Raw genomic sequence first — 25174 nt, forward strand, 5'->3', positions numbered from 1 at the left:
GAAATCCCTTATGCACCACTATTGTTCTACAGCAGGAATATCAGGAAGAGGAAGTAGCTCCTAAAAATGGAAAATTAACCAGGTTGTTTTATTGTCCAAATTGACAGAAATGAAAAAAAAAAAAAAAAAAAAAAGAACCCAAAACCCAAGCAAACAAACAAAAACTCCAACCCCCCCCCAAACCCAACAAAAACTCCCAAATAACCAAAAAACCCCAAAACAACAACAACAAAAAGAAAAACCCACCAAAAATCCCACAAAAAACCCAAAACTGCATGGCTGATGCCAATAAAAAGATAAAGCTTTTTTTATATTCTTGGTTTAAATATTTTAAAGTACAGGTAGAGAGTACAGCCAAAATTTCAGTGAAGTTTTCCAGAATTTACTTGAATTTCCTGCTTCAGTGACCTGACAGATCCTTCCTAAATTCCAAGAAGACTTAAGTGCCATAGTAAAAACCAGGCTTGTTAACACCTCACAGACAACACCCCAAAATTATTAACTACAACAGAAATTTCAGACCTAATTTTTTCTATTGGATGAGTTTTGTATAGTGTTGCCTCGTTAACGGAACAGAGGTCTGACAAGGAGGTCAGGAAAGCTTTTAAAAATTGAAAGAATGGTGGAGCAGGTAGGATTTAGGAGCAGAATGATGGAGCAGGTAGGATTTAGGAGCAGACTGTTCCTGGGAGAAGCTTTGTGGCTCTCTCCTGACCCTTTAGAAGCTGCTGCCCTGGAGCAGTGCATGGGTAGGAGCATCCCAGGAGGTGCTTTTCTCCTTCCCAGTTCATCCATATCCCAGTCCCTGGCGTGTCCCAGGGTAGTCAGGAGTGGCCAGGGCCCTTCTGCATGGCCAGCATCCAGACAGGGACACACTGCTCAGGGAAGCCCTCCTGCCTCTCCTCCCTGAGGATGGTGAGTCCGCTCATCTCGATGAGGCTGCGCAGGATGTTGAGGTCTCGGATCACGCTGCTGTCCAGGCAGTCCAGGGTGCAGCCCTCCCTGGCCACATTGTCCTTCAGAATGATCACCCCGTTGTCCTTCAAGCCACCCTGGCAGCGGATGAGGAACTCCAGGAGGTCTTTGTCTGTCAGATATCCTGTGGGTGAAAAGATGGTGGTTTAGGTTGGAAATGGGGGGCTGTGTTCTGTTCCTGTCCACCAGCTCCACACTCCTGAAAACTGGCAGCAGGACGTGCTTGCTGATCCGACCTATCCCAGAGCCACAGTCCAGGGCACAGCTGGTGCCAGCTTTCCCCACCCCCTGGGGGATACAAGAAAATCATTGCAAATCTGAAAAACACTGCCTGAAAAGAAATTACGGCAACTGTGTGTCCTAGGTTCAAAGATTTAGCTGGGGTGTGTGCTCTATTTGCCATCTGTCAGAGGTGGGGCGGTTCTCTGCTGTTCATTGGGCAGTTTTCTTTATCTCTGCCACAACCAATTCTCCCTCCAGGAGATCTCTTCTGTCCATGGGCCATTATTTATTAATTATCTTCTGTTCATGGGCCAGTGAGTGTCCCTGCATGGCTGATCCAATTCCATCATCCCATGGGGAGATGCTCCGCCCAGAGGAGGAGCCAAGCATTGCTGCCTGGATACAATCTGAGCTTTGGGACACCACAGCAGCCTTTGCCCACTGCATTCCCAGAGGAGCAGCTTTCTGCTGCCCTGCATTGCCAGAGGGAGCCCAGGCCCATCTCCAGCAGCCCTGGAGCTGCAGAGGAAAACTCCCCCCTTGTGCAGGATCCCTGCTGCAGCAGAGCCACAGCTGGCACTGCAGGAGGGCTGAGCCCCCATGGGATGGGGCTGGGACACCACCCTGATACACAGGGGAGCAGGGACTGCTCTCACTCTGGCAGTGGTTTGTTTTCTTGTTTTGTACTGTTCCATTTGTATTTTTAATTTTCCTATTAAGAACTGTTGTTCCTACTCCCATATCTTTGCCTGAGAGCCCCCCTTAATTTCAAAATTACAATAATTCAGAGGGAAGGGGATTGCATTTTCCATTTCAAGGGAGGCTACTGCCTTCATTAGCAGACACCTGTCTATTCAAACCAAGACAGATCAAAACCAGATCGCTATTAACCATTCAGATATGCCAGAAGGGTGCCTTGATCCGAGTCTCCATGGCCTGTTTATTGCAGAAAATTATTATTCTAGTCCTGCCAGATTTAACTAGGAAATCTTGGGCAAATCAACGAGATCAACAAATACAAACTCCAATCAATATTTGGGGTCCATAGTGGTGGCAGCAACAGATGTGGACAGAAGCCACTGAGGAGAGTGGAGAAAATAGTGGGTGCTGAAGGCTTCTTTAATCTGGTGGTTTAAGTTATAATAAGAATCAGTGGCAGGAGGCTGGAGCCAAACAAATTGATATAGGGAATAAGTGACAACTGTTTAACAGTGCAAGCAATTACCCATTGGAAACTACCACCAGAAGTGGGGTTTACCACCTCTTGAATCCTCAAACCAAGTGTGGTTGAATCTTTCAAGATACATTTTAATTGAACACAAACTACTGGCTTAGCAAGGGGGTAAAGGAATGGATAGAGCAGCTTGGGATATAAAGTGGGTCAGACTAGATAATCCCAGTCCTCTCTGTTTTTTACTGCTAAAAATCTCTGTAACTTTGTGTAGCACTGTATCCCTCCATCAAAAAGAGTTCTGGATCAAAAATCCAGCAAAGAATGCAGTGTCAATTCCACAACACCAAATAAGCTCCCCATGTTACTCCAAACCCCATGGGACTTTTTGCAGATATGTATACATTATAAAATAGAGCTTTTTTCCCAGTGTTATTGAGATTTTGTTTCTTATCCTTCCTTCTCAAAGATCAGCAGTTCTGTGGATTACAGTGGTGCAGAGCTCAGAGAAAAGCAAAATGAGAACTCTCACATGTGAAACATCTAACATGAATAAACAAGGACAGGTGATGAGAAACTGAATGAAAAACTTGGTAAAAATAATCACCTGTATTTTCTAGTAAAACTATTTCATTTTCTTGATGGAAGACTTAAACTTTTATAAATGGAAGCTGTCATTTCAAAACCACATTTTGACATAGCATGTCAAGTTTCTTTAACCACTCCTAACAAAACCAAAAAAATAAAAAAGTAAAAAGCTCCAAACCTAAAGCTGAATACCTTTCAAGTTGAAGGAAAATGGTAATTTCTATATGGAATGTAAGCTTGCACTTTTACTTGTTTTACAAAATGACTGCTAGGGCTCAGGTTCACATGCTTATGCATGCATAAGACAAATCAAGATTTCATTGGTGAGATTCATCGAAGCTTTTGAACACCTAATTTGGAACTTATTTTTCTCTTTACTTGGCTTTTGTTGTAGTTTGCTAAGAAAATGAGATCTTAGAGGTGTTTCGCTCTAGCAGACAGGCCTGCCCTTGCTCCATCAAATGAATTTGCTGGCATATTTGAGCCAAATTCAAGATAGGAGTAGAAGTTTGATTAATGATTAAGATGTCTCCATACTTCCTTGACATTAATGGAGAAAGAAGATTCAGCTCTGTGTCTGTGCTAGGAATATGATAGTTTATATGATAGATAGATATGATATGTGGCTCCCTTAGTTAGGAGCCACATATCTGACCAGCACAGCCTTAGATAAGTCTAAGCTCATTCCTCCTCATTTTGACTTGGATTTGCTCAAAAGGTGAGGCAGGAACTACATTTACTGCAATGACTCATTATTAAAGAAAAGCTAAAATACAAAGAAAATTATGCTGCTGTAAAGGAATTTGTTCAGACCTCCTCTTGAAAAATTCCTTCTGCCTTCTGAAACTGCACCCTGGACACGACAGTTCACAGATTAAGAGAAAACCTTATTTTCACTGCACAGAATTTTTTTCTTTTGAAAGGTACATAGCCCTCATTATGTGATTACTCTAAATGCTGCAGGGCATTCACTGGGTGGCTGCAGGAGAAGAAGCAGATGTTTCTTATAGGAGAGGCTACCATGGGACATAGCAAAGGGAACCTATGTCTGATAAACATCAGTGCACATAATAAGACCTGAACTGATTTACAGGTATTGGTGATTCCACTATGGCTTTTTTCCTGATTGTTTCTTGAAATATCTCCAAGCCTGGATAGTCAGCAGCTTCAGAAACCACTGTTCACAAGTGTGGTCAGCCTTCTGTATCTCTCAGCAGCTAAGAAAGAGCATTTCTGAACCAGAAAATCCCACCTCACCCTCAGCTGCCCCTTTGCATGCAGGCTGCTCTCCAAGATCTGGCATGTTTCTCCAATACATGGCCTGAAAAAACCAACTTGATATGCACCCAATGTGCACGTGGGGAACTCTCAGAAGTCTCTTGTGGTGCTTTAGGAAGTAGCCCCAAAGATCTGAGAACCTCCTTGGAGCAGAGGCTGCCTGTTCTGTGAGGTATCAGGCCAGAGGATCACGCAGAACTAACCTGAAACCCACTGAATCCAGATGACGTCGTATCTTCGTGGGGCAGGTGTGAATTCCTGGAGGCTTTTGCAGTAATACATTTCTACTCTGTCCTCCTTGCCCTGAAGGTAGTTTGGGACCTCAGCCAGGAAATTCTCCATCATGTCCACCAGCTCCACACTCTTGAAAACCGGCAGCAGGACGTGCTTGCTGATCCGACCTATCCCAGAGCCACAGTCCAGGGCACGGCTGGTGCCAGCTTTCCCCACCCCCTGGGGGATACAAGAAAATCATTGCAAATCTGAAAAATACCACCTGAAACGAAATCACAGCAACTGTGTGTCCTAGGTTCAAAGATTTAGCTGGGGTGTGTGTTCTATTTGCCATCTGTCAGAGGTGGGGCAGTTCTCTTCTTTTCATGGGGCAGTTTTCTTTATCTCTGCCACAACCAATCCTCCCTCCAGGAGATCTCTTCTGTCCGTGGGCCATTAATTATTAATTATCTTCTGTCCATGGCCAGTGAGTGTCCCTGCATGGCTGATCCAATTCCATCATCCCATGGGGAGATGCTCCGCCCAGGGGAGGAGCCAAGCATTGCTGCCTGGATACAATCTGAGCTTTGGGACACCACAGCAGCCTTTGCCCACTGCATTCCCAGAGGAGCAGCTTTCTGCTGCCCTGCATTGCCAGAGGGAGCCCAGGCCCATCTCCAGCAGCCCTGGAGCTGCAGAGGAAAACTCCCCCCTTGTGCAGGATCCCTGCTGCAGCAGAGCCACAGCTGGCACTGCAGGAGGGCTGAGCCCCCATGGGATGGGGCTGGGACACCGCCCTGGCACACAGGGGGCAGGACCTGTTCTCACTCTGGCAGTGGTTTGTTCTCTTTTTATGTACCTATTGCATTTGTATTTTTAATTTTCCTATTAAAGAACTGTTATTCCTGCTCCCATATATTTGCCTGAGAGCCCCCCTTAATTTCACAATTATAATAATTTAGAGGGAGGTACATTGAATTTTCCATTTCAAGAGTGGCTCCTGCCTTCCTTAGCAGACACCTGTCTTTCCAACCAAGACACTGTTACCCACTATGTGTCCAGCCAGCCTGGTGACTTCTCTCCTTATCTTTGCAGGGCTGTTGGGAGATTGATAAGAATCAGCACAGATTTGGGTACCTCTGTCTGAGCTGAGCTGGGCTCTCACACTCCTGGGCTGCTGCTGCTGGGACTTCTCACTGCATTTACTGCTGTATAGGAAATTTTTTCTTGGTGTAAGAAGAGACAGTCTTTCACAAGCCTTGGCTCTATCAGAAGATCCACTACTCTATGTAAAGTCCTTGCAACTTCAAATGTTCACACCTCACAGGGAGCTATGTGGCTAGATAAGCCTCATTCTGTGCCCTGGAAAGGCCAATTAAAAAGGGAGCATACACCAAATACTGCATGCAAGCAGTAACTTCTGCAGCACAGAACTCCTGAGGTGCCCATGGGCATTTCTGCAGATACACAGAATCCCTGGGATCAAAGTGCAGTTCTCAAAATAAACTGTGTTTGAACAAAGTAGAACAGAGTAGAAGGTAACTTATGACAACTCAAGAAGTTTGGTCTGGAGCATATACAGAATTTCTCTTTTAGGCATAGAGACAGGAAGGATGATTGACTAGGTTTTGCTTAACTGTTCCTTCTTTCTTCATAAATGTCATCTTTGGACAGAGATAAGACATGCAAATATGTAGCACAAAGGCTGTGACTATGAGAAAATAATGAAGAGCTGTAAAAGAGGCTTTATAATGAAAGCTGTATTTCACCCCTAAAGCTTCCATTCTAGCTATAAAACAGCTCTTAAGAGCCTGCTGCTGTTCTGTAAAACAGAAATTCTGAGCCTACACATGCACTGACTGTGGGATAGGAGCTGCCCTGGCCAAAGCTATCTGTTAAGCAAACATATTAAAAGCAAATGTAAACACCTTTTCCCTGTCCTCTGGAACTGAGTGTTGAAGTGAAAGCCTTGGGCCAAAGTCCCTGCTGCAACCTCACTGCACTCAAAGGCAACAAGCCCAGGAAGAGTCTTGCTTTTCCTGCTTATTGGGAGAACACCCCCTGTGTAATGAACCCAGCATAAATCATGGAACTCACGCTTTTTTGGCCTGGCTTCAGTGGGTAATTCAGTAGATTATTAAGGTCAAAGGACAGCACTGTCAATGACATGACTATGAATAGCCCAGGCCAGCATCTGATTACACGCAGTAATTGTAGAAAGAGCACACAAGGGCTCTCACCAGTCTCCAGGGCTGCTGCTCCCAATTTGTATGCCCAGGAAGATTAATCTCCTGATGTGTGCACGAGTCCATAGACCTTCAGCCCAGCTGGGCTCTGGAGACTACCTGTTTGTAGTTAGCCAGAAAATGGGAGCCATTCCTCATCCACAGGCTGCGCCGGGAACATATCCCACAGCTCTTTTATTCCAAAGGAAATTTATGAGTGCCCAATTTAGCTTCTGAGAACAATTTTGGGGTGTATATGTGTTCTAAAGGACAGTGATTCTGAATAATGGGAAGCAAGTAGTCAGAGGAGCAGTCAGTCTCAAGCTTTGAAGCCTGTTCTGGCTTATAGTTCCTGGTGCTTCTTCAGATCTTGGAAGCTCCTGCATGTGGCTTTTACTGAGAGGTAAAAGGTAAAGACTAAGAGGTAACAAGGAGTTCAGGAAAGGAGAAGGAACTGTGTCTTGGATCTTTACAAAGGTGGATTTCCATCTTGTTGGCTGGCAGGTACACACAGGTCTGCGCTGATGAGATTAACAAAAAATCTTTGAGAAAGCTGCTGAGAAAACTGGGATGATTTACCAAAACCACCAACAGAATTAGACAAAAAAAGCCAGGTAATTCCTTCAACATTTGTGCTTCACAGAATCCACAGTCATAGTAGGGACTCAAAACCGGGAATTCATCACACAAAACAGGGAATTCATCACACAAAACAGGGAATTCATCACTCAAAGCAGGAAATTCATCTCCCGTGACACATCACAGCAAGGACCTCTGATGACACATCTCCGTGTGCCATTGAGAAGAAGGAAAGGGAACGGTCATGGGAGATAAAGTTGGATCCCACACTTTGCTGAAAAGGAGTGAGAGCTCCCAGCAGTCAGTTGAGAAGCCCTGTGAAACACCACGGCTCCGTTTGTAATGAAAATGTTGACATAATTCCATGTTCAGCTAATATATTTTCAGTTTGGAAGTGCTTAGGGCTTTGACAGAGTATTAACATTTTCTTTGGAAGGCAAACATTTTCCCAAAAGTCTAATTGAGTTGAAAATCAGACTCCTTATTCAAAAAAATGGTATAAGTGAAAACTGTAAGCCAGAACAGGCTTCAAAATTTGAGACTGACTGCTCCTCTGACTACTTGCTTCCCATTACTCAGAATCACTGTCCTTTAGGACACATATACACCCCAAAATTGTTCTCAGAAGCTAAATTGGGCACTCATAAATTTCCTTTGGAATAAAAGAGCTGTGGGATATGTTCCCAGTGCTACTTCAGGCTTTGAAAGAGCAGAAAGGCAGTGAAGCTATGTATGACAAAAAAAGGAATCAGAGTTCAAGGAAAAGATAAAAATCCCAATGGTTTTCCTTCTAAATAAACAAAGAAGAGCATGCTTTCAACATCTCTTCTATCACCCTGATCAAACTGGAGAAAAATCACTTTTCAAGAAGTTTTCACTCAGCAAGTCACCAATCACGCAGGTGAGTTGGGGGCAAGAGAGGCAGAAAGCGTTGAGGGCAGAGAGGGAGCCATAAAGTCAATATAATCTCCATCTGTAATATTTTACACACCTACAGCTCACAACCGACGCCGAATTAATGCTTCCTTTGTTTTCTTTATTTCCTTTTTTTACTCCCTGCCTCCGGATCAGGCACTTGGGAACACGGTGGCTGTGTGGACGTGGAGGCTGCCATAAATATGCAGGGCTGTAGCTGTGCTGATAACCCCGTACCTGAGACAGCCTGGAGCTTGTCTGCAGAGCCCTGCTGGCTCAGGCCATGTTGCTCTTGGTTTGAGTTCTGCCCACACACACATAAAACCTCTTAACTCCAGCACAGTGGCACTTTCAACCCTTCGCTCGACTCGCCCGCGGAGCTGAAATATCAGTGAATAAAATATCAGTGAAGCCCTCAGCCCCTTCCTGTAATTCCTTCCATGTGCCCAAGGCAAGATGAATTCTTTTCTCCAAAGAAATCTGTAGCTCAGCTTACAGTGGTGCTAAGGATCGTGCTAAGAAATGCCATACCTGAAGGAATGCAACATCAGTCATGGAAGGGAAATGTCACTGTGTGGCATTTCCACGCCAGCCAAACTAACTCAGGATGGGTAATTTGAGTGGAACTGGGCAAGTGTTTGTTCAGGGAGCACCGGTTTTGCCAGAATGCAGAGTTTTAAATGAATAAAACTCTCTGTGAAACTGGTATTTCAAATTAAGAGAATAGTTTTTAGCCAAAAAAACCATGGGAAAGAATGTTGAAAATGTCAACGTACTTTTTTTCTTTTCTTCATAACTTTCCAGGAAAAAAGAAACCAAACTTGTCAACTTTCGTTTCTAAAGAGCATTTTTTATTTTGGAACTGACTTGCGCTCTTGAAAACAAAGGGGAAATTTTTTCAGAGGGTGAAACAATAAAAATATTGTTCAGTTCATCCAAAACAAATTTTCCCATTTCCCAATTTTGTTAAACTTCTCTTAAAAGAGAAGTTTGCTTCACCTTTTTAGTGTGAAGCATATTGGTTTTTCCTTTCTTGATCACCTTATGGGTTAAAAAAAATATTCATAGAGCCATAAAATCAGTAAGACAGGTCATTAGTGTTATTGTCACTGCTACAGAAAGCCACTAAATATCTGTATCTGGTTGAGCAGGACTCAAATTTCAGTAGTAAGAAAGAAAAATAAGTAACATAATCAATTGGCTACATCTCAACAGGCTTTAACAAACTGAATCAGAATAAGCAAAAGGTGCAGACTCCTTTCTGTTCCTTTTTTATTTTTTTTCTTCTTTGATCTTGGCCATTCAGAGTATCCTTTCTATCCCTGGCTAATTATAGGAGTGGGAATTTTGCTCTGGAGTATTTTGTATCTGTCATCACAGCTGATGCATTGGGTATGATTCCCCTTTGGCATGTGAAGCTCTGTCACAGACTGTACTTCTTTCCTTTTCGGGTCTCGGAGAGGTGACACAAACCTGCTGCAGGAAGCTGCATCTGTGGGGATGTCTAGGAAGGGAGAAATCTTCCCCTGAGCACACACTTCTGCACCTCTTGAATTCCACAAATGTCCTTAAAACAAGACTTAAATAAAATTTAAGGAATGTGCCTTGACTGTGTTTAATTTTCCTTCTGAAAATGCTGTTTTCAAAAATGTCATGTGTCACTGTCATATTTTCTGAAAAATACCTTCGCCAGGATTTTTTCCTGGGAAGCTGAAAAGCCTCAGAGAAAAAGGAAAACAATAATTATCTCATTTGCTTCTGTCGTGTTTTGCTGCTTTGGAATGTGGTTGGAGATTGTTTATCCAACATGTGAATTGTTTCTACTTAATGACCAAACACAATCAGGCTGTGTCAGACTCTGGAAGGAGTCACAGATTTTTCATTAGTATCTTGTTAAATCTTCTGTCTGTATCCTGTCTCTATTCTTTAGTATAGTCTTAGTATAGCATAAATATATAATATAATATAATATAATATAATATAATATAATATAATATAATAATAAATTAGCCTTCTAAGAACATGGAGGCACATTCACCATTTCCTTCCTGCCACAGGGGACCCCAAAAATACCACAGTCATGCAGAAATGTTACCATCAGCTTCAGCTCCTCACTGAACCTCCTCTGTATTTTCTCATTTTGTGTTTGTTGACAGTGTGACACAAGGAGGCTCTGAGAAGCCTTTTTTGCCTCAGCATTAATACAAATGATTGTTGATGCAGAAAAATGCAGCTATTCACTTGTGTTTTGCTGGCTCAGAGCCCCAAAAGTCTTCCTCTATCAGATACAGCAAATTTTGCCATCACTTGCCCTTCACAGCTCTGCATGATTTTTATCTGCTGTCAATCCACACTAATTTCACTCATTTTCCACCCCAATCCATTTAAACTGTGCCCTTTTTTTTTTCCATATACAACATCTAATTAACCTATTGAGCTTTCTTCCCACATTGGATCATTAAGGCTAAGAAAAGGTCATCTGCCTATCCCAAATTTGTAGATTTGAGCAGAAAATTAAAGATCTATGGCAGCATTATATAGAACTAGTCATTTTGTCAGCAGGAGAACATCACAAGTTTGTTTGTGGATTCCTTAACCTCTCATATTGTTGTGCTGATTTAGTGGGCTCCTTCCCTGGGAAAAGGGAAGGGCAGTCAGAAAACCATCAGGCCACACTTCTAAAGGTTTTCAGATTTCTAAAGACAGTTTTAGGACTCAACAGGATTTTCAGAAACCTAAGGAGCAAAGTGATACTGCTCTTAAAATCCCACTTGGCATCTCCTTGCAACCCAGGCAAAAGCAGACCTTTCAAGACTTTCCAGTCCTTTAGCAATGTGCCTGAAAAGGTGTTCAGTGACACTGGAATGTTTAAGGAAAAATATTTTGCCTAATGTGTAGCCTCCTCTATATAATGTGTAGGAGAAGGTGGGTTTTGTTGCAGCATTCTCAGAAATATCTATAAATAGGCAAACCAGAAACTGGGCATTTAGTCTCAGCTAGTTTCCCAACTGGACTGCAAGAATTTGCACAGACAAATCTGCCACTGAAGCCAGCAAGGATTTTATCACGAAAGGTCCTGGTTCTACACTCAGAATTAATCCCTCACTCAAACCCAGGTAAAAGAACTCCTCATTGCAGCTTGGGAGCATTAGAAAAGGATGTAAAACAGGTAAAAATTATGTAGGACCAGGCAAAATGTGTATTTATTGTATTTGCTAGGAATACCCTGACAAAGGCAGGAATGATGAATCTGACTCCATGTTCTCAGAAGGCTAATTTATTATTTTATGATACTATATTATATTAAAAAATACTACACTATGCTAAAGAATACAGAAAAGATACTAAATGCTAAAAAGATAATAATAATAAAATCTTGTGACTCTTTCCAGACTCCTGACACAGCTTGACCCTAATAGGCCAGTGAGTGAAAAAAACTCACAGCAGAATCCAATGAAACAATCACCTGTTGGTAAACAATCTCCAAACACATTCCACATGAGCAAAACAGAAGAAAAACAAATGAGATAAAAATTGTTTTCCTTTTCTCTGAGGCTTCTCAGCTTCCCAAGAGAAAAATCCTGAGTGAAGGGATTTTTTCAGAGAATGTGAATGCCACATGTATTCATGCTGAAAAATGACCTGGTAGAACACATGACTAGACCCAAGGACAGTGGTGACTGCAAATCAAACGTGACACACAATGTCATTTAAATCAGGTGTACCTGGGCACCGTGCAGGTCATTTTTGACACATCACCACTGTCACTTCATATTTTCTGAAAAATCCCTTCACCCAGAATTTTCCTCCTGGGAAGCCTCAGAGAAAAGGAAAACAATTCTTATCTCATTTGCTTCTCCTGTGTTGTGCTCATGTAGAATGTGTTTGGAGATTGTTTACCACAGGTGATTGTTCCATTGGTTTTTGATGTGAGTGTTTTCACTCATTGGCCAGTTGAGGCCAAGCTGTGTCAAGACTCTGGAAAGAGTCACAAGTTTTCATTATACTTTAGTATAGTTCAGTATAGCATTCTTAAATATAATATAGTATCATAAAATAATAAATTAGCCTTCTGAGAACATGGAGTCAGATTCATCATTCCTTCCTCCATCTGGGGGCAACCTAAACACAATCCACCACTGCTCCTTGCAGAAGATGAGATGAAATGACTCACCCCAACAAACTTCCTGAGGAATTCCCGGGAGGATTCCACGTCGGTGTTGGAGAGCTCGATGTAGTCGCCCATCATTCCCTCCTCCGTGGCGGGCACCTCACGGTAGAAGTGCTTGGCCCTGGCGTAGAACTGCATCTCCCCGTTGATCACTTGGCTTGTCAGGGCGTAAAGCTTCACTGCAAGCAGTGAAAATCACCATTATAAACCTCCATTTTATTGTTAGTGACAGGTATTTCTGCCTGAGCTGATTGCCCCATGTGGTTGTGGAGCAGCAGGCCCAAGGCCTACAGACCGAATCCTGACCCGAGCCTGCAGGAGCCATGAGGGAGCTGACAGCTCTTTGTGGGAACAGACCTCTGCAGCAGTGAAAAACAACTTGTTTTTCCTCAGAAGGAGCTCTAAGACTATGGAAATCTACCTGCTTTCCCTGAGAAAGAACTCTAGGACTTTGATAAACACTAGCCACGTGTATAAATTGGTTTTATGCTAGATATAGAAATGAAAGTTATCTCTCACAAACAACCCTTCCTGCATGAACACACCAGGAGTTTGAGTGACCAATCAATATAGGGCAACAACTTGTGACCAACTGGGGATAGACAGAGGATGTTATTAAAAAACCCTATAAAAGGGTTTAATAAAATAAACTGGGTTGGAGCCTTTCTTTTTGCACTGTAAAATGTGTCCTGCATCCCTCTTTATGGAGCGCCACAGCGACACTCCAGAGGCATAATGATGAATGTTGGATTTTACCCTTTTCTGACCCAGAGATGGGGCAACTGAGAGGCATTTTAAAAACTTTTATTCCATTTTCAATCTCATGAGAAGGGTGAGACAATACAGATGTTATAATTCATGCTATCACAATGAGGAGCCAATTATTTCTTAATTACAATACACTAGAAGTGTTTCTTGGCCTATCAGCTTTTGCCACACCATGCTGTAAATGCCTTAGAGCCAATCATCTAAAATTACCCCTTGTGGGTCCCACTACAATGCATCTTTCATAGTTCTATTTCTCCAAAGTATCCAGTCTTATTTACAAAACCATCCTTTGAAACTTGTTTCAAGTTCCATTTCTCTCTCAGCAATGTTTTGTCCTATTCCCTGGCATTTCTAAGTCAGCATTTCTTATCTCAAGGTTTACATAGAGATGCACACTATGTGAGCCTTCTGCCAGGGTTTGAGAATTTTCTCAAATCCATTTCCCACAGATGAAGACCTGTAAACTTAAGTTGAGCCTTCAAAACACCAAATCCATTTCTAAAGCAACAGTGGAAGGAAAGGTGTGGGATTGAATCCTACAAGGCCTTGCAGAGATCCAGCCCTCCTCATGAAAATTTGGTGCTTTCCAGGTTCAGAAGTCATTTCAATCATCACACTGTGTTTTCATGTCAGTGAAAAATCACTTCAGGTTTGAAGTGAAGACACATGCCAAAGACATCAAGCGGTCTGATTTTTCCTGGAAAAGCTGTGGGCAGCATTTACTACTGTGCAGGGTCATCATTTCTGCTCTCACTGACCTAACTGCTGTGCAGATTTCCAGAAATGCCTTCCAGCTATTGACAGCTGCTCAGGGAGTGCCCCAGGAGGAGAGGGGATGAATGAGGCACTTGCTCTGGTTTATTTTTAGTGATACTCTATGGTCTGTGGCAGTGCAAGTAAGCTGAACCAAGGAGCAGATGGTAGTCTCAGACCTAAATGAGTACACAGGGGGGACACAGTTTAGAAGAGACAGTCCTAAATTTTCATCTGGCACAGGTCAAGGAGCAAGGTAATCAGTGGGTGATATACTGAAAAGTTCCTGTGTGCCAGAGGCTTGGAGGTTTCCTTCCATGGCTTGGCTACATTGCTGGTAATATACAGCAATCAATATTTTGAAGCTGTTTTATTAAAATCTGTGAGTTTTGCTGGATAAAGGGCTATTTTGCCCCGTTCTTTAAAAACTGAGGTGAATCTTCCACAGCCTGGGTTTTTCTGTACTGGATGTGAATCAGCTTATCAAAAGCACGGATTCAAAGTTCAGAAGTTTGGATTGAGGCAAGCTGTGAGTTTTGCTTGCACATCATCACCTCTCTTTGTCTCGTGTGTGCACACAACTGCCCAGGCATTCTCCTGTGTGTGTGACAGACCCTCCACCAAAAACACAACTCAAAGACAGTGAAAACCAAGCAAAGAGGAGGGACAGAGTCACACTGGGATGAACCCTTTGCAAGCACCACCTTGCAGTGTGAGACCAGCTCTGCTGCAGCTTCCCATTGCTCCCAGGGAACTGGAAATGCTCCAGCAGCAAACACCTTCTGAGCTCATGGCAGGAGAGGGAGGGAGAGCTCCCTGCCAGCTGCACAGAAGGACCAGGCAGCAGTTCTTTGTCCCTGCATCTTCAAACTTCCATGGGAGCACTGCCAGCTCCTGTGGAAGGGGCTGAATAGGCTTGTGCAGGCCAGGGAACAGGAATTATGCCCTCCACATGGAGGAGGAGAGCAAGGCCAGAGGCCCTGAATATAAGCCTGGAATGTGTTTAATTGAGGGCAAGCAAGCTCAGCAGGGAATGATAAGTGTGTGCCTGCCCATCCTCAGCAGGAGAGTGACATTTTGGAGGCAAATGAAGGGGGGACAAAGGAAGTAGGATAGGGAATAATTACCACCAAGGACCACTCAGAACAGAATAGTGCTATTGGGTTACGTATAAGCAGCATGCCCAGCATATCCCTCATCCAACAAAAGCAGCATTACCAGCCCCTCTTGTCATCACCTGCTTAAGTCAACTGCTGAACGGATACTATTAAAGCTTTAATCCATTACACATTTATGTTATGCCTGAGAAATTTATACCACAAGAAGCACTGAGCCCAGCAAGGGTCAAACCTGGGAGTTTTACACACTCCACTGATTATATTCACATACTCAGAAGAAACCATTTAGCTGAAGAAATTAATATGAAGGGGGCAGCAGCCAATCCCCAGAACAACTTGGCCAGGGTGGCTCCCAGAGCCTGGGAAAAAGACTCCATCCATAGCTGGGATTTTCCCAGTAAGGAATCTCTGTCCTTATCCAGAAGTGGCACCATCTTGTCTTCTCTGTGTCTGCTTTTGCTCTGTTTCAGAGGTCAGCCTGTCTGCTGAACAGAACTGGGTCCCTATATGTTGGCTTTGTGAGATTTTCCATGTAAGATGAGATTTTCCACATAAGAGCCCAGTGATGATTCCAGGGGTTGTTCCATGGACCTGTCAAGGGACAGTGATTTATCCCATTTTGCTGGATTGAAAGGAAGGACATTTACAGGCTGTCTGCACACCAGGACAGCATGAACAACAAATATTCAGAGTCCTTCTACTCAAAACATGAGCCTGACCTGCGGCAACACATGGGGACGATATGGTGTTCAGGATATCAGATCTGGAGTGTCTGCTCTCACATTTCTCACTCAGAACCAGTATCAGGCTTGCAGAATTCCTGCCAGGACTTGCATGCACGCACCAGCTGACTGCAGCTCCTCCTGGGCCATCTGGGGCCCCAGAGCCCTGCCCTACGTGCTGGTATCTGAAACCAGCTCTGGGTGAGCATCCACAGGGGCTTCTCCACACATTAAACTGTGCAAAGATTATTATTAAGATTATTATTATGCATGTCTCCCACCCCAGGGCATGCAAGGACACAGGACAGTGCAAAGAGGGGCACTGTACCCCAGATTTTCTCCTGTGGACCCACAGCCTCACTTGTACAGTGTGAGATCCACAGAGGTGATTTGCACCTCTCGCTCCTTCAGTGCTGCTCCTCCCTCTCAGGAATTTGCAGCGCTGCCAACTCTCCCAATGCACAGCCCAGTTTTCCAGACACAGCCAATCAACCTCACCTCTGATCTGCCTTGCAGCTGTGCCTGGCATGCAGGCTCCAGCAGCACCACAGGGAGGAGGAGGAGGTTTGCCAGCTTGCAGGAATCTGCCCCAAAAGAGAAGTGCCACATGTCCTTGGTGGAGGTTTGCCAGCTTGCAAGAATCTGCCCCAAAAGAGAAGTGCCACATGTCCTTGGTGGCTGTCAGGGCTGCAGCCATGCCTCTCCCTCATCACAGGGCCTGCCTAGCCAGAGGCATCTCCCTTTCCATGTAGGACTGCCTCATGCATCAGGAAATTAAATACTTGTGAGGCCTGCTATGGGTACACGGGCTGCCTTCAACAAATTCCATAAAGTAGGGCATGAGCAGGATAGAACAACACAAGCTGCAACTTCCTCAGACATCACAGGGCAGGCAGCTGGCTAACATATGAGGTTCTCACTGTTAAGGCAGGTAACTTGTAAGATTTAAAGTCAGAAATGTGTTTCCAGTAAAGAAGAAATGTTTTCATGGCACACTTGTCCCTCAGCTGAATCTGCTGGCAAGTTCCCAAGGGAAGATGGTTGAAGCAAACCCACTGCTCAGGCAGGCTGAGGGCACCAAGTGGCTCCCTAAAGGTCACTCCAGTCATGAGACATCAATAATTTTCAGTCACTGCAAACACAGTCTGGAGGCAGAGTGGTGATCTACAGCTGAATGCCAGCCAATGTGGACTAGACAGACACCACCCACCTGAGCCTTTTGCCCTGCAAAGTTCAAAACATTACCTCTCATATTTTCCTATGGATCAGTTAAAAATGTTGTTTTCTGGTGCATTTGGTCTAAATCTCTTAAGAAATGGACCACTTAACACATAAGACCCAGTGCAATCCCAACCTGCAGCATGCTGACTTACAGTTCCTGACTTCAACTAAATTTCCCTGGCAGAAGTAAATGTTGCAAGTAATTTTTTTTTTTAAGTTTTTATTTGTGAACATTATTTTGTGGCTCCAATTGCTTTCTGCAAGATACTGAACTAATTCCAGTTTGGCTGAGTGCTCCCTTTTAAATGCAACATCTGCTTTGTGCATCAGTTGAAAAAGAGTTATCTGTGTGCATGGAAGAATCTACCTCTCTGCTGTGGTCTGAGTACCATGTAAATTCTGCTTTATGGAGGATGAACATCCTGCCACCCCCAAAGCAGATTTTACTTTTAGCCACGTGCCTCACATGCAGGAATATTTGTCTCCAGGGGTTGATCTTCTCAGTTTTCCCCTGCAGATCTCAGCCCACTGGCACCCAGTCCCACAGCTCGTGCAAACACGTGCATCATTTCCAGCATCTGAGTAGCTCCAATAAAGTCCACTGGGCTTAAGGGCTCACACACACTTTTAAGTACATTGTTGGATCAGGGCCTGAAGTTACTCATGTCTTTTATTTATAAATGTTAGCCAGGTCTGTAAAAGTGACATGTTTCTCTTAAGAGGCTGTGATACCAGATATGCTCAGCTCCTAAGTAAACATGCCCAGAAGAGCTCCACCACTGAGCCCAGCAATGGAGTGGGGGGAGAATGGAGCTAGCAGGGTTTGGAGGAAGGTTTGGACCGTGCTGACCCTGGGCAGCACTGCAGGATTCAGTGTGAGGCTTGGTTTCAGTGTTGTTACTCATAAATTGGGATAAGCACATGCTTAACTTCCCTGCTAGGTCACAGTGTTGCTCTAGTCCTTTACACAGAGATTCTGCCTCCAGTCTCGAAGCCTGAGAAGCTCAGCTCATTTCTGCTCAGGTCCACTTTGAACTGAGCTGGAAACTGTCATGATGCAGAGATGTTCAGACCTGCCACATTCTGCCCTCTCCATCACAGAGAGCACTGGATCACAGGACAGTCCAAGTTGAAAGAGACTTAAGGAAGTCTTTGGTCCAAACTGCTGCTCAAAGCAGGGACAGACATGATGCCAGATGAGGCTCAGCAAGGTTTAGAAAGCCTCCAGTGATGGAGAATTGTACAACTTCCCTGAGCAACCTGTTCCAATGCCTGACTGTCCCCACATAAAAATATTTTTTTCCTTCTAGCCAGTTTGGACTACTTTTGATTCATGGCCACCAGCCCCTGTCTTCATGCTGCACACAACTGTGCAGATCTCAGCTCCATCTTATTTATGACCTTCCTGTAGGTACTAGCAGGGTGATATTTGGTCTCTCTTCTGGCTGAACGTGCCCCATTCCCTTTGTCTGTCTTCTCCAGTTTCCTCACCATGAGAGTCTTCCAACTCATTCCATGCCATTTCCTGCTCTGGCAGCTCAAGGCTCTTTTGCTACAGAAAAGGTGATCATTCCTTCACCCCTCTAGCCATGCTTCTGTTAATTCATCCTGGATTCTGTTGGCTGCCAGGACATTGAGCTGCTGCCTACCAAAACCCCACCAGGATGAACTCCCTGGCCAGTCCATGGTGTTGCTGCCCAGGGCTTTTCCTATCCAGGTACATGACGTGGCCATTGGGTTGGAATTTCAGTGGGTTTCAATGGCACTAGGTTGCTGCTGTCTCTTTCCTCCAGCCTGTTTAGGTGCCTCTGGATGGCAGTCCTGACTTAGAGTTTGTGGGCAGGTCCTGGCAGTTGGCTGCAATCTCTGGATGTGAGGATAAAACAGTCCTTCACCTCCTCCAGGTTACTGATGAGGATGGCAGGGGGGTTGAAACCAGATGAACTTCAAGGTCTCTTCCAGCCCAAACCATTCCATGGTTCTAAACAGGAAAGGTCCCAGGACACACCCTCATAGGATTCCATTGAGTTTTCCATTCAATTCCAAGATTTGATCCCAACTGTCTGAGCCAATCACCTGAACATTTTTTACTTGCCTGACTGTCCCTCTATCCAGACCCTGCCATCACAGCAGGATGTGAATTTCCCTGGATGTGTACTCACAGCACATGAACCACTCCACCTGTGTGGGGGTCCCAGTTGTGGGTTTCTCTGGGTCTGGATTGAAGGCATTTGAGATAGTATTTCATGTTCAGACTCAGGTGTTTATTATTTCTTATCAGTAAAACAGTCTCACTACTGTGAGTTGGGCAGCGTTTCATTAGAAGGCACAAAATGGCCAACAATCTCTTGGTACAAGGTCTCCTAAGACTAAACTATCCAATTAAGAGCTGACACCTGGATTATTTTCCCTTTTAACCCAATAACTGATCCCAAAGAGCCCACAATGCAGACTTTTCTGCCCAATTACAAAATGCCACCCAAACCCATGAAGAAGAAACCCAGGACAACACCTTGTGCCCTCCATCTGCTTCCATCCACAACATACTAAAAACCCCAAACCCTAAATTTCTCACCAAGTGATTCACCTACATTGCTCTCTATAATCTGTTTCACACTTTTGTGGATTCCAGTCTGTCCTGAAATCTAGGAAACTTTCCCATGAATGAGGGTCAAAGTCAATGCTGCCCTGGGGGTCAGGGCACCCCAGAGCAGACAGAGAAATATTCCCTGTGGTGCCCTGGGTTTCCACACACCTGTCCTCATGCCCACTTTTACTTCAGGGCAATAACCAGGGAGTCAGACACATGGTGCAAATTCACCTGAAGGCTGGGCTCACAGAGCATCTTCCATGGAGTCAAAGTAACTTGGATAGACTGGCAATAAGCTTGTAAAATTATTTGTTAAGTTTTAATGAGCCAGGTCATGAAAAGCCTGGCAGAGAGGACCTTTGGTCTGATAGGAACATTTTCCAAAGCTTGTTGGCCAGGAATGGAAATTCAATAAAGTTCAGACAAGAAATAAGTATAGTTTTATGAGGGAAGCAATTAGGCCTGGAAACAGCTGAGTAGTGCCTGATGGGTTCTCAGCCATTTGAAACACTTAAACCAAGGTATTTCTGTGTTCATAAATAAATTCTGTGTTCTGTGACACAGACAAGTTACAAGCACGATGCCAGAATTTTTACACTCAATTCTAAGTTAGATGCTCACAGTGATACCTTCTAACCTTAAAATGAGGCAGTGGTACTTACACTAACAGCTAACACTGTACAAAATCCTGCTCAGTTCCTAATAAGTTGTGTTTATTTTCAAAACAAATGAAAGAACAACATTTTCCTCAACTTCATGAGATTCCATCAACCTGTAATTGATTTTCCTTCCTTTCCATCTTTCCTCCTTTTCCATTGTTCACAGCTACCTACCACTAGGGATAGGAGTATTTATCTTCCATGTTTCATTTTAAATAGCTGCAGATATTGCTGCATTAAAATACTACAATAATAAATATATTATATAAGTATATTTATTAATAAATATAGTATATTATTTATTATAATAATACTAAATTGCACATTAAAAATACTAAGATAACATGGAAATGTTTTTTCTCTTTACAGGATTAATGAATTCTACCCTCTTGAGCAGAGTAATCATTGGCATCAGTACAGTTCACACAAATAGGTAAGATATTCCTTTTGCCTAAATGGATCATTCAATTAGAAAGGAACCCCCAAGAATTCACTTAAACAGATTGCACAGGCTCATCCATCCCATCTTAAAATTCCTACAGGTCTGGCATTGAGTGTAGGCTGAACAATTCTGCTTAAAACAGAACATGCTGACATAATACAGACTTGAGTCAAATCTACTTTTTAGCTTTATTCTCACAGGGAAATTTTGTTTCTTATTCAGAGTCAAATTTGCATAAGAAATGAATGTTCATTTTCTACATCTTAAAAAAAAAAAAAAAAAGGCAAAAAGCCCACCAAACCCTCTTGGCATTCTGTACCAGAGGCTGTCATTAAAATTTGTCTATAAACAAATTTTTGGAAGCATTTTCCTCCCAGAGGGCAAACAGGTAAGACAATCTGCTGCAGAGATCTGTGTAACAAAGACTCTTGAAAAAAAAAATTTAAATCACCATCTTTCAAGATGGCACAAGAAAGAACCACCTGCCAGCTCTGCTAGTTTTGCATTTGTCCTTCCAAGCTCCAAACAGGTCAAAGCACGTTTTACTCAAATGATGGCAAAAATAGGAAGGGTCAGCCAGAAACCAAACTTCTCCCTCACTCTTGCAAGCCTTTCCCTCTCCCTCCTCTAAAATTCTGTGGAGTATTTAGGTGAAACAACAGACTGCTGGATTGGAGGGAGTTGGGAGACCCAGTTCCAAACTCTTTAGCGAGCGCTGCTGTCTTTTTGAGCTGGGTTTCTCAAAACTACTCCTCCTCCTCCTCCTCAGTGCCAGTAAGGTGTTTGTCCTCCACCTTCTGACACAATCCATCTTTCCAGAGCACACACGGACACTCCTGCCCACAGCTACTCACCCAGGGGGAGCTTTTCCAGCAGGTAGAGGTAGCACTTGAAGAAGTCATTCTGGATCGCCTTGTGCAGCACAAAGGACATGCTGTGCCGACAGAGCTCCTCGTCTGTCTTGTGCCAGCGAGACTTAAAGGCCAAATGTGCTGCTTTATAGGCCATGATGAAGGTTTTTTTTCTGGGAGAATGGGCTGCTGTTGTGGCTGGTGTTCTCTGGAGGAGCTGTCCTTTCCACGGGGGCAGAGGCAGAGTCATTTAAATTGTGGCAGTGTGCTGTCATTCTATATCGGGGTGTGTGCCAGGGGGCGGAGGCGGGTGAGAGGGGGGTGAGAAATGCTGGCTCTTGGCACTGGCTCACACTTATCCCTGGAGTGTTGCCCTCTGAAGCAAGCAGGTGCTGGAAGTGAAAAAAAAAAAAAAAAAATCCACCAGGAAATTGCTCAGCCAATGTTAAAGTGTATCCGCTCCAAAAAAGAGTGGCTTTAATTCAATTGTTCTTTTATTAATCTATTCAGCTTTCACTCCAAAAGAACTCAGATATTATGGAATCTCCCTCTTGCATCTTGCAGGGTGATTTTATTTCTGTGTCTCTTCTTCACTATTGGTTCTTCAGTGCAGGGCATTCAAGAGGAAGGCCAGAAGACAGAACATAGATTTACCTCTACACAAACTGTGAGTCTTAATAAACGGTGATCCCAGCAAGCAAAGGTGGAATCCTTTTCAAGCTCTGTTTGCTCCAGGGGTCTGCAGTATCAGTACTCTGCACTGCAGAAACACAGTTGTGGGAATCTAAAAAATCAGAGGGTTTTGGGAAAGCTGCAAAAGGCAAGGCCCAAAGGCAACAGAACTGTGATTAGAGCTAAGCAGTAGCCATGAGATTGGTCAGCAGAAAAATTATTTAAACTGTAGAAAAGCAAGGACAAATAGAACCATGGTCTGTGTATTAACGCTCGGCTAGAATAACTCCCTAAGCTACAGAAAAGTTTATCTAGAGAGATATTAGGAAGTTTGAAGCTTAATAATAGAGCTCTGTGCATTGTGTTTTAAGGCTTACAAGCAGGTATTGTATTTGAAATAAGCAAGCATTGTTTAACCAAAGGTACCTGTGCTTATTATAGTGGTTGGATGGAACTACTGTCAATGTGCTTTTGCTTTGTGTGATTTTAAAGTAAGTTATAACATTGAGTTGTTGGTCTGCTGCCTGAGATGTGATCTGGTGGCATCTTCCCATTGTCATAACCATGTAATGAGACTGATGCTGGAAAATCAAACAGCTCAAGGCACGTTCCACAGCAGTTCCCCTCCCATTTGTGATTTGTACACAGACTCTGGCTGACGTCAACAATCAGGAAATTGGATGTTCCCAATACAAATGGGCTCCCCTACATCCCCAGCAGCACTGCAACCTCCTGACAAATATCTGACCAAGTTTTTAAGAACAGCACAAAGGTGACCCAGCCTTCACCAAGCAAAAGAAATCTTATTTGCAAAAATAGACTCGAGTTTCTTTTAAGCAGTTCCCTAGTCCAGCTCACAGCGGATATGTGGCAGTTTGACTAGAAGTGTGCAATATCACAGGGTGGAAAACTTATAGTTTAAGGGTTTAGAATACAGTAATATCTATAAAGCAAGATGGAGGTTTTAGGGTGGAGGTTGGTCCTTCTTCACCTTCTTCTCCCTGGGTTTGGGTGGTTTTCTGTAATTGGATAAAAAAGTCCCCATTGCAGGCCATGGGTGGTTGCTTATTGGGTTAAAAGTGAAAATAATTCAGGTGTCATTTCTTAATTGAACAGTTTATCCTTAAAAAGTCTGGTAGAGAGAGAGATGGGGCTCCATTTTTAGTTTGTTAGAGTGAAGTGCTGTAAAGCTCAGGGTTGGTGAGACTGTCACATAGACACCTGAGTCCCAACAAGAAATACCATCTCACACATTTAATCCCAACCCTGGCAAAAAGAAGCAAAGAATCCACACCAGAGAGTGCCACAACAGCCGAAGGTAATCCTGGATTCACTCAGCAAAGTGAGGTTTTCTCTTAGCAGACACCATAAACCCCATGAGAATTGCTGGGCACAATGGCACCCACACTTGTCTTTCCATGGTGCAGTTCTCACCCAATACAAACATGTCAGAAATAACAGTTCTGAAAAAAAACAGGGTTAGTTTTTAAGGGTGAATGTTGGTTATAACTCTTTTAGATAAATTAATGATGGGTTTGACTCACAATAGTCCTGCCCTACACAAAAAGAGTGAAGATCTCCAGAAGGCTGCATAAACACTACTTTTATTTTCTTATTATTTTACCTGCATGTGATCAAATCCCTGTTGCAGCTCTGTCATCTGTGAGTTGCTGTGGACACACCATTTCTCCTCAGATCTTAGTGCAGATAACCAAGTGAATCTCAAGAGCACTGAGCCTTTTAAAGCACTTCCTACCGCTGTCAAAGCTTAGATCAAACAGATTTGTGCCCAGAACTCTGTGATAAAGAGCACATAAACAGCAGGGTTGGGTTTGTTGGGTTTTTTGGGGGTTTTTTGGTTGTTGGGTTTTTTGTTTTGGTTCAGTTTTGCTTTTGGGTTTTGTTTGTTTGTTTTGGTTTTTTTTTGGTTTTTCACTAAGTGGATGCTTCATTTCCTATTTGTAAACAACAGCACATTAATATTTTCTGCTAAGAACAACTCACAAGTGGTTCATGCTGTCTCCTACACTGATATGCTGAACAGGAGCAGAATCAGTCCACCCAGAAGCTGTGAAGCACTGTTACAGATCCCACATCTGCATTCCCAAGGAGCGTGGGGTTTGAGTGTGGGCACGATGACACCCACACTATCTGTGACTGCTGAAATATGAGCAAACCCACACCTCAACCTTAGTTTCCTTTCCCAAATGGCCACTTGACTCCTTCTGAAGTTGAAGCCAGCGAACCAGCTTTTTTCTTGGTGGTAGGGAGAATCCAGAGCTCTGGATAAAGTGGAGTAAACTAAACTAAACTAACAGTCCACAATGCCTGCCAGTCATTGGCTTGAACAGCTCTTGGTCTAGAATAGGAATGTGCTTGTATTTATGTGGGTAAGCCAACATTTCCTCTGTGTGCCTTCCTCTCCCTTCCCATGAGGTCAGGCAGTCCTGTGACAAGAGGTTTAGCAGAAATTAAAATGAGGGATCAGCTAGAGAAGCTCCTTGTTAAAACACCTGCAGCTCAGCTCTGCCTAAGCAGCCCAATTAAAATCATGTATCAGATGGTTTATGATGAGTTGCTGTAAGATCCAAGGTGGATCTGCTTGTTAGATATTTAGGAGGAGGATATTTCAGGATATTTAAGGAGGAGTTGGACTTGCTTTTTTATTAGTAGGTAACCATCTGTCCCTGCAGATTGGAGCTGTACATGTACTTCTGAAACACATCAGCTGCACAGAAAAAGAAATAAAAACATGTGCACAAGCTCCACATATCAAATAGATCACAAAGGGTCAGTGTTTCCTTTAAATGATTATGTTCTGCTTACAAAACACCTGGTATGCAATTTCCACACAGCACTCAGGACTGCTGTAAGATTTCTCTTTATCTTAAAAAGGCCTCTATAGTCATTCCTCTGCCTCACACTCATGCTTGGCACATGCTGTCAGGAATAGAAGCAGTTAAAGCAAGTAATTTTTGCTTTATCTTTGACAAGAGGTTTTTAAGGGTTCCTGAGAGCCAGGGGATGATGTCCACACAAGA

At 43.5% G+C, this 25174-nt stretch overlaps 1 protein-coding gene across 1 annotated transcript; it reads right to left on the reverse strand.

Annotated features, from left to right (window-relative positions):
- Positions 1 to 210: 210 nt before the first annotated feature.
- Positions 211 to 21677, reverse strand: NTMT2 (N-terminal Xaa-Pro-Lys N-methyltransferase 2). The gene is made up of 4 exons (XM_059478525.1): positions 21465 to 21677; positions 12341 to 12516; positions 4438 to 4687; positions 211 to 1099 (listed from the first exon to the last, which is right to left on the reverse strand). The coding sequence occupies exons 1-4, from the start codon at positions 21616 to 21618 to the stop codon at positions 825 to 827; spliced, it is 855 nt and encodes a 284-aa protein (XP_059334508.1). The 5' UTR covers positions 21619 to 21677; the 3' UTR covers positions 211 to 824.
- Between the last annotated feature and the right edge of the window lie 3497 nt (positions 21678 to 25174).

The sequence above is a fragment of the Ammospiza nelsoni genome, chromosome 9 (assembly GCF_027579445.1).
Source record: "Ammospiza nelsoni isolate bAmmNel1 chromosome 9, bAmmNel1.pri, whole genome shotgun sequence".
Taxonomy (NCBI): Eukaryota; Metazoa; Chordata; class Aves; order Passeriformes; family Passerellidae; genus Ammospiza; species Ammospiza nelsoni.